Source organism: Eleutherodactylus coqui, chromosome 1 (genome assembly GCF_035609145.1).
Source record: "Eleutherodactylus coqui strain aEleCoq1 chromosome 1, aEleCoq1.hap1, whole genome shotgun sequence".
Classification (NCBI taxonomy): Eukaryota; Metazoa; Chordata; class Amphibia; order Anura; family Eleutherodactylidae; genus Eleutherodactylus; species Eleutherodactylus coqui.
Window position 1 is genome coordinate 412,175,380 of NC_089837.1, and position 15,514 is coordinate 412,190,893.

The window sequence follows — 15,514 nt, forward strand, 5'->3', positions numbered from 1 at the left end:
GCGGCAGCCCTGTGAGGTAGATTCTAGAGGTGAGCGACGGGTGGCACGTCTGGTGTATCAGCAACAACATGCCACAGTGGACCAGCTGACCCAGCAGTACAACACTGGGGAAGTTAGACAAATTTCCCCAATAACCATGTGTCGTGCCCTGTGTCAACTGGGGTTCAATAGCTGAAGACCAACAAAGGTGCCCCTCATAAGTATGCTTCATTGCCAACACCTCACCTGGGCCCAAGAAATATGTCAATGGGCTTTGGTTGCAAGGCAGAAGGTAAGAAGTCCTATTTCCTGCTGAACCATATGGATGGCTGAGTTAGCATCAGGTGTAAACAGCATGAACCTGTATCCCATGGGTGGGTGCACTGTTGGAGTTAAACAGACCAGTCGTGGCTGTGTCCTGGTCTGGCGAGCATTTTCCTGGCGTATCTTGGAACCTTTAGTGGTCATAGCACAATCCATCAATGGTGAATGCTACAAGGACATTAGCTGACTATCTGCAGCCATGTCTTCAGGAAGTCTTCCTCAAACACATGCCATTTTTCAGCAGGACAATGCAGCATGTCATTGAGCTCAGATCACCATGGGGTGGTTGGAGGAACATGACTAGGAATTCTCCATACTGTCTTTGCCCCCAGACTCACAGGACTCTAACCCTATTGTACAGATTTGAGGAATGCTGGAAAGGGCTGTGCGATCTATTCCCATTTATCCACAAAATGTGCACCAACTGACAGAGCTGTTGCAGTGGGCATGGGTCGAGTTGGGTATATGGGATGTTTGCCACCTTGTGGAATCTGTTCCCTGACGTCTGAAAGCTGTGATTGTCCAAATACGTGGACCAACCCATTATTGAGTAGGTGTTCCTAATGCAGTGATTATTCATTATATAGTGGTGGTAAAAAGTTTTAGGAAACCACAAGGTTATCTTAATACTGAGTAAAGGTTCATCTATTTCCTAGCAATTGTATTTATTACTCATGTTCTGGCTGTTGGAAAAGCTGAAGTCTGCATCCCAGAGCCTGAAGGTCTTTTCGCTGATCATTGCTTCTGGAACCATGTTTTTGAGAAGAATGCAGTAGTTCCATGACATAGGATGCATCCCAATCCCTGCAATATAATGAAATACATCTTGTTGAAAAAAGCAGCATTGCATGTGGAAGTACTTACAAGCTAACCTCCTGCCTTGCTTTTCTGCATGATTTGCAACTGAAGCATAGCACTTCTAAATAACCTAAAATGCCAATAGGACGAACAGAAGAGTAATGAATAACAAATAGAAAACTAATATTTTGTACACATGTAGAACACTATAAAGTCTAGCTCACCTGCAAAAAACACTTCTGTAATCTAAGGCCTCATGCCCACGGCCGGGTTGGATTCCACCTGTGAAATATTGCAGCGGAATCGGACCCTGTGCCCCCCAGGAGACCCTATACTCACCTGTCTGAATCCGCCGTATGTGTCATGACCGCTGCACATTCCCGCAGACAATCGCATTTGATTTCCACTTGTGGGCATTGGAGAAACTTTTAACATAGCATGTCTATGGATGGACATTGCTGCGGAATTGGCGTCAGGCGTCTGCCCACAAATTCCACAACGATACTTTGTCCGTGGGCATTGGGCCTAATAGTAGAAATGCCCTGCATTATGAACCTGTAAATTATTCTCACATATCCCCTCCCCATTCTTGCATGTTCTCCTTAACAGTCCATGTTTCTCTGTATTGGTGACCACAACGACTGTTCATGTTGACTATGCTATTCTGTCTGGCAGAAATGCTGCAGAAGAATGTAAACCTGTTCAAATGGTGAGCTCATTGGTTTCAGTTTGACCATTAAAAGCCTATGGTACTGTTCTGCGGCTCCATCTCAATCCTGTTGTTCGTGGATTCAGATGTAACCCTGGGACAGAGGTCAACTATGTGAGATCACGGTCCAGTATTTCAGACAGTGAGTCAGATGAATAGTGTAATGCATCCAAGTAGATATTCAGTATAGCTACTGGAGGCAAGAGACCTTTTTCAAGCCATTAGAATAAAACTTTGGACATTTTAAGAATGTTTTGTATCTTTAGGCTAGAGCTACAATTCTGGTCACATGATGCAGTTGTGGCGCAACTTTTTCTTGAGATTTGATCATATTTTGTTCTGAATTTTATTATCTCTTTTTCGAGGTAAAGTATTGGTAAGTCGCATGTCTCCCACGAAATCAATGGGACGTTATTGAAGTGGTTTACAAAAATACTTTCATATTGGCGAATGGTTGAACTATGTGTTTGCTTTGATTATGTCTTCTCAACCAGAACTGAGCCATCTGTTGTGGGAACAATTAGCAGCACTCAGGTCTGTAGGGTCACCAGATTCCAGATAACTTTTTTATTTTTTTTTTACGCTATGTTTTGCTTATGCTGCCGAACGTAAAATAGAGTAATAGTTTTTTTTTTTTATAATAAACAATTTTTATTACAAAGTAGCAAGAGGTCTATTTCGTGGTTTATTTTTTGTAAGAAAGTAAATAAACTTAAGCTCTAAAGGCCCATTTAGACGAGACTAATGTCGATGCCTGACAGTCGTCCCTGCACGTACTCGCTCTTTGTACTGCTGCACAGAAGCTAGTATCGCTGGCTCACAGCAGGGTGGCTGGAGGAGATTTCTCTCTTCACTCTCCCCTGCCCCTGTCCATTGGCTTAACATAGCGGCTGTTCAGTACTGAACTCTCATAGTTAGCTCATCGTCCATGATTTATGCTGCATAAATGGACAATGAGCTGAACGATGAGCATTTAGTGTAAATAGGGGACGTTCAGTATTGAACGGCCGCTATGTTATGTCAATGGAAAGGGGCGCAAGAGAGCGAGGAGAGAAATCTCCTACAGCCGCCCCGCCCCCCTGCTGGCCGATCTGTGAGCGAGCCAACGATACTAGCTCCCATGCAGGAGCACGGAAGAAAATATGTGCGGGGACAAGTGTCGGCATCGTTTGCCCGACATTCGTTACGTCTAAATGGGCCTTTAGTGTGCCTTAACTATTTTTCATTGTCTTATTGCGAGAGCCGTAGCTCATCAACATGTCATACAAGGGCTTGCTTTTTGTGGAATGAGCTGTGCTTTTTTATTCGCTCCAATCTGGGGTATATATGTGTTGCAAAACTTACTTTTTTTGAGGAGGGCGATAGACACCCTCCCCCAGATATTCTACCCTTGATTTGGGGGTTTTCTTTTCACAGCTTTCACAATTTGGCAAAAATATAATTTCAAATTTATACAGAGGTTTTTATTTTTTACTACTTGGCGCAACCAAACATTAAAGAGAAACCAATCTGCATTGTAAGGGGAGTAGAGAGGAGGCAGATGCTGTGAATTACTGTGCAGACCCTTCATATGGAAATTCCACTGCATTTACATAAGCAGCAAAGTGGATATTTTGAGGATCTCCTCCGCAAGTTGCGGAAATAATCCACACAAAACTCCTGCAGAAATTGACATACGGAGTGGAATTCAAGTCCTCAGCATGTCAATTTTATTGACGTTTTCGCTGCAGAATCAACCTGTTAATTAAGGGGAAAACTCCTAAGAATATGCGATAAAACACACTTTAAAATCCGCACCAAATGGTGCAGGTTTGGAGGCTTTTCATGGAAATCACCCAGCCTAAGACCGATTAGCAATTTTTATTTTTTCCGTAATAGGTATGTGAGGGCTTGTTTTTCATGAGCAGAGTTGAAGTTTTTATTGGTAACCGTTTGAGTTACATGTGACAGTTGGATTGCTTTTAATTGCATCTTTTTAGAATGTGAATGAAAGAAAAATAGCAATTCTGGAATTGCTTTTTGAATTTTTTTCACAGCAAGATAAAATATTTTAATTACTAGAGTCATTATGAAGATGGGGTTTCCTATTATGTGTCGGTTTTTTAAAAACTTGTTTTATGCATTTTAAAAGGGTTTTGACAGGGAAAAACCTGGATTTTTAATGGTTTTATGAAAAAAAAAAAAACTTCATTGACCCTTTTTTGACACTATTTTTAGTCTTTCCAAAAGGACTTAAAGATGCAATTGTTCGATCACTATGATAGTACACTGCATTTCTTATGTAGTGCATTCTGCTATGCCTAAGAATCTGCCGGAGGTAGGGCCTAGTAGGCGGACTTACATGGTGGACATAGACCTTTGATAGCTTGCAATGGGTGACGGGAAAAACCACGTTCCCCCTGTCATTTGCTTACATGCTTTCCGCCAAGATCTGAGGTTTCTCCATTCCTCGCTGCTAGAGCTGGAGCCTGGCTGTCAGTAGTCAGCCAAACCGCTGCCTTTAAAAGATGTACGTGCAGATTAAAACCCATTAGTGAGGTCAGTAAAAAGACGTATTGGCCGTCACTAAGGGGTCAATAGAATCTGGTAAGAGAAGCAGCTGTGATCATAATTGCGTAGGATGGACCCATAAGCGTATACTTATGATCAAGAGGTTTGTTGCAGAAATATCTGCCTTTGAAAATCCATTCTGTGTATTCAAATGGGGTTGTTATGATAACGAGGACATGGAGTTCTGCAAACCCCATTTAGATGAATGGGACAGTCACAGAAATGTCTACAAGAAAACTACCATGTGTGAATATACACTAATTCTGTTTCAGTTGCTTCGGGTGCGTTTAGCATTGGTCCAATATGTATGTTGGTAACAAAACTGCATTATTTTTTTTGTTTGTTTCTCATGGTTTTAACTCTGGTTAAAAATATGTGCAGAGAGCAACGAGTCTTTTGTGATGGCAACATTTTGTCTGAATTTAGCAATACATTGTAGAAGGAAAATAGCCTAAAATAGGCATATGATAATTCCAGAAATGCTCGGGCAGTGAAATAACCATTTTAATAAATGAATTGCGATTTGTTGATTCCTGTATAAAAGCTTTTCCACATATTTCACAGGAAAGTCCTTTCGATAATGAGCATCTGGAGCGGATGGCAGCCTTCTGACATGCTCATGAGCACCCTGTTGTGCTCCACTGAAGAAACTGAGTCAATAGGAAGTTCTTAATATGGGATTCAGCATTTCTGTGCTTTTAATAGCTTTGCATGGCCTCTCATCTAGGAAGCTAAATTTAGAAGACTGTACTATTTTCCTGAATTGTCATTTCTTACATGCTTTGTATAATGTCGTGTTTGCTTATATTTTTGCTGCATCTGCGCATCTGTTCTCAACTGTAGACCTTGCACCATCCAGCGCTGCTTCTCGTGAACCTAGTAAAAGTAAAGCTGCTCCGTCATCTGCTTTCTCACCTCTTTCTGTCAAATCAAAGGGTGGGTATGCATGCTTCTCAACCCACAATTTTATCTTCATTTTACATTAATGCAAAACTGTATATGCTTTTTACCTGCCAACTGCTGTGTCTAGTATTCTTCCCTTTATCTAAAGCATTAGATCTGTTAAAGGGCCACTTCGGTGAAAACCTTTTTCCATCCCTGCATCCTTCACCTGATTGCCTGTCACACACTGCAGGTCATCTCTGTATTTTGCAATCACTTGCATGCAGTGCAGCCTCCTGTGTTATACCTATCAGGCAGCATCTTGATGTTGAGATTTCTGCTTTCACTTTTATTATTCTGTGCTATCTGTTCCAGCAGAACATGAACAGCTAGAGACAGTACCAGTTCTGCTGTAGGGAAAACACTGCAATTGCATTCTGTATTCACCTAAATAAGCTACAGACTATACATGTGCCGTAAGGAGGATGAGTTGTGACCTCCTCTATTATAACCCTGTGACAAGCTGTGTGAGCATCATCTGTAACTGTAATAAGTGTCTGTGTCCCGTTTGAAGAGCATGCATGGTATACTTCATGTAATATCACATAGAGGTTATGTTGACTGAGAAAATGACTAGTTTCAGAACACACAAACCCAAATAAATCTGAACTGGTCAGAATTGAGATCATATGACCATCTGAGGAGGCCAGGCGTTTCAGATGGAAAGGAATACCTAACTGAGGTAATATTAGTCAACTTATACTGGGGAAAACTACTTTTTAAAATCAAATATGCTGAAAGGTAATGTCCCATTTAAAAGGATTGACACACTGGATACAATTTCAATCATATCTTCTATGCTGCCCTTCAGATTTGCTTGTATTTTTAGAGATGGTACATGTAATTCAGTGGACCTCTATATAAACTCAACTGGCATGGAAAGTTCAAGTTCAGAACCTTATCCTACAGAGCAGTAAGCAAAGGCTGATGATCCTTTTTATTATAAATTGCGTTTGATTAAGGTAATCTTAGTTTTGATTAACCACTTCAGTGAAAACACATTTTTCCATCGCTCTGGACAATATCTATGTATATTGTGCCCACTTCCATGCTGTACAGTATCCTGTCCCTGCTTTTTATTACTCTTTTACTAGCAATCCCATGATGCATCAGCACATTATCACATGACCACCTAGAAGCCAATACCATGTCTGCCTGGTGGGAGAACAGTGTAGCTTATTTAGGAGCATATAGAAGGTAATGAAAGTTAAAGATCATAACTATGCAGTCAAGGAGGACGAACTATTGTCCACCATTAGAACTATGTAACTGGAGCCTCTAATCATCAGCGCTAACTCTGATAGTTGATCTCTTCCCTGAGAAGAGCCTGTGTGGTACAGTCCATGCAGTTTCATCATACAGGAATTCTGGTGCTTGAGTTACTCTTGGAGAGAACAGAGGCAAGTAATTCCCAGGCAATCGCAGTGAGATTACATGACCCACCTGAGGAGAATTCAAGAATTCTCAGATAAAAAGGAATAACTAAACAAGGTAATAGCCAACTTTTTTATATACTGGGGAACTAGTTATATGGGCGATTCAAAAGTCAGGGCCACCCGAAATATCTTCTGACCAAAAAAGTACAAATTAGAAACTTTGTTGAACAAGAAGTTGGGTGGAGGAAAAGTTTGGCACTATGGTGGGGTCTGTTGGTCAAAAGGGGAACAGCCATCTTGGTTTCAGCCCAAGAAACGTAAATGAAAGGTTTGTCCTACCAGTTTCCCTGAACTTCTGAATCAGTTTTATGACCGTTCGTGCACTCACTGGCTGTCTTGATTGGTTGTGGGGTTTAAAAACCTCGGCCACCTCAAGTGAACTTCTGTTACTGACCCTCAAGTTGATCTTGGTTCTGTCCTGGATTGTTAACTTTAGTAACACAATTTAATCTATATCAAATGGTTGCAGGTATTGACAAATTACTTCACTTATACGTATCTGATGAAATTTCACCCTTAAATCGTGTATCTTATGACCCCCTTTCCTGTGAAGTTTTGTGGGCTCAATCCAAGATGGCTGCCACCAAGATGGCCAGCAGGCACCACCATGGTGCCAAAATGGTTTCACTTATCTAAGTGTTCTGCAACGTTTTTAACTTTTCGTTCAGAAGATATTCCAGGTGGCTCTGAATTTGAATCTCTCTGCATAATGAAAGGGGTGGAAAAAAATCACCTAAGTGGCCCTGAAGGAATAACTATAGCTGGATAACAATAGTCAGGGATTTTTCATAAATTATTCATTGCCCCTGTTAACACAAGAACTATTAGCTACTTTAGGATACTATGTCTGAATTGTGTGTACATGTAATATATAGATTTTTGTTCTGTACTTTATACGACCAATATAGCTTTCCTTTTTAATACAACGTAGTACACATCTATATGCTGAAAATGTGGTGTGACAGGAATATAGATTATAATGCTGCAGCGCCTCTCATGATATCCAAACATTTTGGTGGTGTTAGGTCATTTTTAATCTGCTTTTTTTATTTTTTAGCACCACCTTTTTTTTTAGAAAAATGTCACTAGTTTGTTACGCAGTTTTTAGATAAAGCCATAAGTGAATCCATCAAAAGTAGAACAGTCGCAAGACAAAGTGAACCCTTTTGGAAATTGTTGAATTCCCTAATTGATTACAAATAGAATATGGTCTTATTGTGGTTGCCTAAACTTGTGACTTGGGTAGCAATCTAACTTAACTGATAATGCATACTAATTATTCATGTGTTTTATTGATTATATTAACAACTGCACAATCTACAATATAACTATGTCATAGGTCGCAGAGTGGCGCTAGGTTGCTTAGAAGCTGAGCCTGCTTCATACCTGGTGCCTGCAGAAATTGGAGCTGGTTCTGATTTGTGGCCATCTAACTACTTAGATGCAATGGTCAATGCTGGCTGCCATGTCTAAACATCTACCGAGAAGGGGCCCGTTCAGCTGGAATCATTGCTTTCTTAATAGGGCTGAATAAGCTGCCATTAGCAGTACAATATACTTCAATACAGAAGTATATTGTATAAGTGAACAGATGATCACAAGCTGAAGTCCCCTAGTGGGACAAAAAAAGTTAAATTTAATCTAAATTATGGGGAAAGAATTAAAACATTAAAAAAAAATTCATAGGAAAGAAATGTATTTGGGATTATCGCTTCCATAAATATCCAGACTATAACAATGGCTTGTTACCTATCCTAAATAGTAAACGTTGCAAAAAGAGTTCCAGATTCCTTTATTTTTTTTGCTACTTAAATTGGTGAAACTGTAATCGTAGTGACCTGCAGAATGAAACAAACTTGTCCTTTTTACCCCAGGGTGCATGTTGTAAAAGTACCACACTTTAACATTAGTTTTTTTTAATGCACCTTATATTAAATGGTACCATTTGAGAAATACAATATGTCCTGCAAAAAACGGACCTTCATACGACTGTCGAAGAAAAATGTGTGTCTTGAATGGAGATTCAAAAGCCTAAATGAAAAATATTAGATCGTCCAAGAGTTAAGAAAAAATTCTGAGTGCAGGGAGAAAAAGTGAACCTCTCTGTTAATGATTTTTCAAAGACCTAAATAATAAAACCTCTTTTGTCAAAGACAATAACATAGGAAGTGTAGATTTCACAAGTCATTTTCCAATTTTCAACGGAGATCTGCAAAATCACGATGTGCAGCGCTGGTTTGCTGGGGCTGAGCAGGGCAAGTACTTGTTTTATTGTTTTGTTTTAACGCATTTGGCTGTAATTTTAAAAAGCTTAAGGCCCATTTACAGGCAATGATGATCATTCAAAAGATTCTTTTGCATAAACTGCTAATGGACACTAATGTCCATTAGCAGCTTATCCCCTTCATTTGCTTGTAAATTGGCCTCCAGGAGCTATATGCAGAGAACAGCAGGTGGTCTGTTCTCTACATACAACTCCTTTTGTTCTGCCAGGGGGCTGCAAGCTGAATGCAAGGCAAGCGGCACTCCCGTGGACAATACAGCACCATGGACAGCAAACACAACATGCGCTCTGAGTTATCTTTTCCCCTTGTCATCCTGACAGCATAGGGGCTTTAGGTGTATGCTGTCAGGATGACTTCAAGAAAGGGAATTAACAGGTAGGACCTAATTTCTGTCTTCGGCTGAACTGTGGATTTTATGCTCCTCTAAAAATCATCGTTCAGCCGAAGAGCATTTACACACCAATTATTGCTCACACGATGGCTTTTAGGCAATTATCGTTTTGTGTAAATGGGCCTCAAGTCTAACTGTACAACTCCTTTAAACTCACCACTCTTATCCATAATGCTCCCCACAACGCTGTACCGCTCTATCTCCTCCCTTATCGGTCTACCACCCTACCTGTGCTCTCCATTTTGCTCACAACTTTAGACTTGGGGTGCTTTTAAACATAACGATTAATTAAAACGAGTGATGGGGAACAATAATCATTCAGTCTAAACATGAACCAACGACCAAATGAGGATCGTTAACTTTTTACTTGTACATTTTATGCAGACCTAAAAATCATTGTTGGCTCGTTGAGAATTGTTCAGTCTTTCACGTTCACTGTTTAAACCGAATGATAAGTGAACAGTTTCTCGTTTGAACGAGCCAACGATGTATCTGCCTGTCTAAACAAGTTGCACAAGGTAATGATTATGTCATTCACTCTTTTTCACTTATTCAGATGATGAAGTGGCTTGTCTAAAAGTACTCTAAGATCCACTATAGCTTGACCCTCACACTCCCGTCTCTAAGATGTTTCTTCAGCAGCTTCATTTATCCTGTTTCTACACTAACCCTTAAGAACCTGATCACAGTATCTCCCCTGCATGCTAATGCGCATCATATCTGTACATACATAGATATTGATTGACTGTCTCATGCAGTTTTTGACATGGATTTTGGTGCAGATTTCATTTAATTTGAAGTGGTGGAATCTGTACTGAAATTATGCATCATAAATTGGCATGCTGCTGATTTCATGTAGAATTTTTACTCATCATGTGCATGATTTTTTTTATATCTTCTCCATGCGGCTTTTCCTGTAAATGCTATTCAATGTGGAAATTTTGTAGCATTTCTGCCTGATGTGGACCCATATACTTCTCCTTTTTACTGGGTCAACTTCTGGCTTTGGCTTAAAACGAAGACAAAAACTGCATTAAAAATTCACAAAAACAAGGAGTATAGTGTACAATTAAAGAAATTAGTTCTACTCTCCTGCATCCACCACCATGTACTATCGTGGTATAGAATGACGGCAAGAACCATATAGAATAAAGTAGGAGTGCTTTATGGGGAACAAAAAAATTGCAAAAAAAACTTTAATTTTATACATTTATCCAATCAAATAGCTTTTCCAGAACAAAACAATTTTATGGGGTTAGGAAAATGTAGATTCTCACATCTACCGTATCACTGCATAAAAAGATACGACTTTTAGAGACTATTGTACAAGGAATATAGCTAAAAAAATACTTTTTATTAAACTACTTTACAGTATAGCTGCAGAAAATCCTAGACAAAATAGCACAGCATGCTGCAATGCCCGGCTGTTCTTGGAAAATGGCATTCGAGATGCTGGAAGCCCGACTGACCCTATTAATGGTTAATGGGGTCCTTTCTATACAGTGTGGTCCAGCATGTGCCAGATGCAGCGCTTCTCAGAGCCACACAAATGGAAATCTGCCGGCGCTCCAGATATGATATAAACGGTGTGTTGGAGAAGAGGCAGCTGCAGTGAACATTTTATAGATATCGTTTGTAAACAATAGGTTTGCCACAAACCATGTAATTAATACAAAAGTCCAAAAATTGTCATTTTCTGTAGAACAAGAAAATGTTTTTAATCCTATGGTTGTATAATAGTCTCTCAAATCATGTAGTCCATGAATCTGTTTTGTAACGAACTACGGTAGTAAATACAGAAATTAAGCATCATCTGGACAAACGAATATTCTCTAAACATAATCTTTGTGTGATACCACTAATGGAATATTCCTTCTTGGAGCACATGACATATGTTTGGTATAGTTCTCTTATTAGCCGGTTTTCATAAAACTTTTAGCAGTGTATGATTATGCTTTTATTGTAGCAGAGTACATGGCTTGGGGGTTCCAGGCACCAGAGGTGCGAGGCGCACAGCCCTACTGATAGCCAGTACATACAGAAGAAACTGTGGCTTTCTCAAGTAGTAGTATACCAAATTTTGCTGCATTTTTCTTCAATGTCATAAATGGAAACAAGCTATGCTGCTGTTGCTTCTCTTATCAAAACTACTGACTTTTTTGTAAGCTGATCCTAATTATTTGGCGCTGAAACTATTTTCATGTTTACTGCCTTTACAGTATGTACATGTTAATTAGAACTACATTTTTATGTTGCCAAATGACAACCAAAACTGGCTCTTTTGATTAACATAGGGCTTGTTCACATCAGTGTTTTTAGATTTAATATTACTGCTCCTAGTGCCCAAACAGGGGCATCTTATTTTTGAACCAAATTGACACTAATTGGGTCCATGTGGTTCTCCATTGGGTTTCTGGCATCTTACAGGATGAAGTTATGCAGCATGCTGCACTATTTTTTCCTGTTTTTTTAATGGAATTCAGCAACAGAATTTATGGGCAGGCTTTCCAAAGCTGATGTGAACAAACCTATAGTTTAACGTTTGGTTAACTGTACATAACCAACATGAGAACTGTATTCACTGCTTTGTATGAAATTTGAATTTTTTTGTAGCAACAAGATACTAAGAAGGTTTTCTGGTCTTAACATTTCAATGAGCATCAAATGTTATAAAGTTTTGGCATTTTAACGCAAAGTCTGAAACAAAACTGCCACCGTGTGTTCAGCCAGTGGAAGCCCTTCCTAAGGTGAATGCATCTCTAGAGCAGAGGAGGAAGGGCAGGGTGAGGATTGCTATCTAACTTAACAGGACTGAACTGAGCGGTGGTAGATCCCAGCCGCTTCCCCGTCAGGTGTAGAGATGCATTTGCCTATTCTAGGACCGGTTTCCATGGGCTGCCCAGACAGCGGCCATTTTATTCCTGGACAACCCCCTTTAAGGACAACTTGCTCACAACTTGTACACTACTGATATGAGAATTGTCGCCAGCAGCATACATTTTTTCAGCTAGTCCATGCAGAAATCTAGATGGATGAATGTGTGCAGCAAAATATATAGTGCCATTGCTCACGGTTTCAACTTGAGATTTATACTTTTTAATGATATAAATTGCAAAACTGTATTCTTATGGTTCATTAATATGATCGATAAATGTTAAGTAGATGTAAAATGTAAGCAAAGTGAATCAATTAAATTAGATTTGTGGGAAAATTTTTAGCTTCTGGAAGTAATGATCTGTTTATCTGATTGTATTCTATAGATGAAAGGGGTCAATTCAATGCTGCTGCCAAGCCACCTACTACTGTGAACAAATCAGACTTGCCTTCAAAACACAGAGTTGACAGCAAATCCCCCAAACCAGATGGACGAGTAAGTCGTTCTAATACTGATCAGAAGAAACCTCGAAACAACGAAGGACTCACTGCAAGTGAATCTCTTCTGTTGAAGTCTGATGCTGCAAAACTGAGATCAGACTCTCACAGCCGATCTTTGTCACCAAACCATAATACTCTCCAAATTCTGAAGAACTGCGATGGAAAACCATCTGGTCTCAGATCAGAATCTCCTGGACCCGGCTCACGTTCTACATCACCAAAGCCAAAGACTGTGCCTACAGGAAAGCCTAATACGTCTAGTGCCGGTGCAACACGTTCAGCATCTCCACAAGAGAAAACCCTACCTCAAAAAACTGCAGGTCCTGCAAAGACCAAACTTGAACCACCACGTGAAAGGTCCAAGTCTGATTCTTACACTCTGGATCCTGACACACTGCGGAAAAAGAAAGTACCTTTCACAGAACCATTAAGAGGGCGATCCACTTCACCCAAGCCAAAAATGACACAAAAAGATGGCAAACCTGTGAGTGGCAGTGAAAACAGAGCTCCGTCTCCTCATGTTGTTCAAGAAAATCTGCATAGTGAGGTTGTTGAAGTATGTTCTTCCAGTACTTTAAAAACCAACAGCATTATAGACAGTACATGTGAGGACAATACAGAGCTAAAGAGTGTCGATGATGGTGCATCCAAAGTCCACTTCAGTATCGGAAAAGCACCCCTAAAAGAAGAGCAAGATACAAGGGCATCTCCCAAAGTAAGCCGCAAAAGTGCTGGTAGGCATGTACGACCGAAAAAAGAGAAAACAAACTTTTTGTTTAAAGAAGCTCCAAGATCTGCCGAACCTGCTAAGGAAGCCATGTCCCCGTCTGTGGCTGAATGTGCAAGAGCTGTGTTTGCTGCTTTTCTGTGGCATGAAGGCATAGTTCATGATGCAATGGCTTGTTCTTCTTTTCTAAAATTTAATCCAGACCTATCCAAAGAACATGCACCTATAAGGAGCAGTCTTAACAGCCAACAACCTACAGAGGAAAAGGAAGTCAAGTTAAAAAATAGGCATTCCATCGAAATATCATCTGCACTTAACATGTTTCATATTTCTCCCCATGGGCCTGATATATCAAAAATGGTCAGTATTAATAAGAACAAAGTCTTGTCGATGCTTACAGAACGGACTCTTCATGAGAAGTGTGAGGATGGCAAGCATGAGGCTTCTCAGTTTGAAGTATCAAACCACCATTCTGGTAAATCCAGGCCCCCACTTCCACTAACACTTCAGCATCTTGTAGCCTTTTGGGAGGATATTTCATTGGCCACAATAAAAGCTGCATCCCAAAATATGATCTTCCCAAGTCCTGGTTCATGTGCTGTTCTAAAGAAAAAAGAAGGCGAGAAGGACAGCAAGAAAGCAAAAAAGGAGAAAAAGAAGAAAGACAAGGCAGAAGCTAGGCCACGCGGTAACTTGTTTGGAGAAATGGCCCAGCTGTCCGTCGGAGGGCCTGAGAAGGACACTATTTGTGAGCTGTGTGGCGAATCTCATCCGTATCCTGTAACATACCATATGCGCCAGGCACATCCAGGTATGTTGACTAGATTTAGTGTTTAGCAGTTCTTAGTGGATAATGTAGTAATTACAATTGTGCAAAAGATTGAAAAGCCAAAATATATTAGGCCACGAAAAATCCTCTACTAGTAATATGTAGTATTTGGAAGCCTGTGACTAATAAAAGTGAATTACTGGATTTCTATTTAATATAGCTTGTTCTGTATCTAATTACTTTTGAGTCGTATATGAGCTTTAAAAATTCTGTTCATGTTCTTATTTCATAAGCAAAAAAATCTCACACCTCCCTTTCTTTCCCTTCCACAAGGCTGTGGACGATATGCTGGTGGTCAAGGATATAACAGCATTGGGCACTTTTGTGGTGGCTGGGCAGGGAACTGTGGTGACGGAGGAGTTGGTGGAAGCACTTGGTACTTGGTCTGTGATCGATGCAGAGAGAAGTATCTACGCGAAAAGCAAGCTGCGGTAAGGGAGAAGGTAATAGTTTTCTGCATGCCCATAGATGCAAAAAAATTTTTTCTTTGCACTAGCAAGCAATGGTATAAAATAACCTATACCCACCGGCTCCAGACTCCCGCCACTACCTGGCCCCACTGGCTCTGTGTACATTCTGCAGCTGAGACTTTCTGTATACACATGTGACCACTGCAGCCAGTCATAGGCTCAGCAGGGTACAGTGATTGGCTGCAGCCGTCACTGTATACAAAACGTCACCTGCAGCTTCTAAAAAGAGGCTGGTGGGGAATACGAGTGTGGCGGGGGTCTAGTAAGTACTGCTTGCGTTTACCAGCAGACAATCTAAAATAAACTGACGACCCTATTAATACTCAATACTAAAATATGTGTTGGTAGCTTCTAAAGATGTACATCTGATCTCTATTCGCAGGTGAAACAATCCAGACGGAAGCCAGTGCAGGTGAAAACCCCTCGTGCTTTACCAACCATGGAGGCCCATCAAGTGATAAAAGCCAATGCACTCTTCTTATTGTCCTTGAGTAGCGCAGCAGAGCCAAGTATTCTGTGCTACCACCCTCCAAAGCCTTTACTGTCACAGCTTCCAAGTGTCAAAGAGGGTATTTCTGAGGACCTGCCTCCCAAAATGCAGTGTCTCTACTTGCAGACTCTAGCAAGGTAAATGAGAAACTACTTTGTACATTTCAAAATGTGGCAGACCCACCTGAATACTAATGATCTTGTTATAAT

The 15,514-nt window shown here is 40.3% G+C and overlaps 1 protein-coding gene across 5 annotated transcripts in view; it reads left to right on the forward strand.

Moving 5' to 3' along the window:
• The window catches only part of MYCBP2 (MYC binding protein 2), a 196,032-nt gene that overhangs the window by 150,104 nt on the left and 30,414 nt on the right, over window positions 1-15,514 (forward strand). For 3 of the 5 annotated variants that reach the window (XM_066580830.1, XM_066580838.1, XM_066580848.1), the window contains 4 exons: window positions 5,204-5,296; window positions 12,675-14,327; window positions 14,619-14,788; window positions 15,198-15,442. In XM_066580830.1, coding sequence (XP_066436927.1) covers window positions 5,204-5,296; window positions 12,675-14,327; window positions 14,619-14,788; window positions 15,198-15,442 — 2,161 coding nt within the window. The remainder of the gene's footprint in view (window positions 1-5,203; window positions 5,297-12,674; window positions 14,328-14,618; window positions 14,789-15,197; window positions 15,443-15,514) is intronic. The other 2 variants (XM_066580866.1, XM_066580857.1) reach the window with 1 other exon arrangement.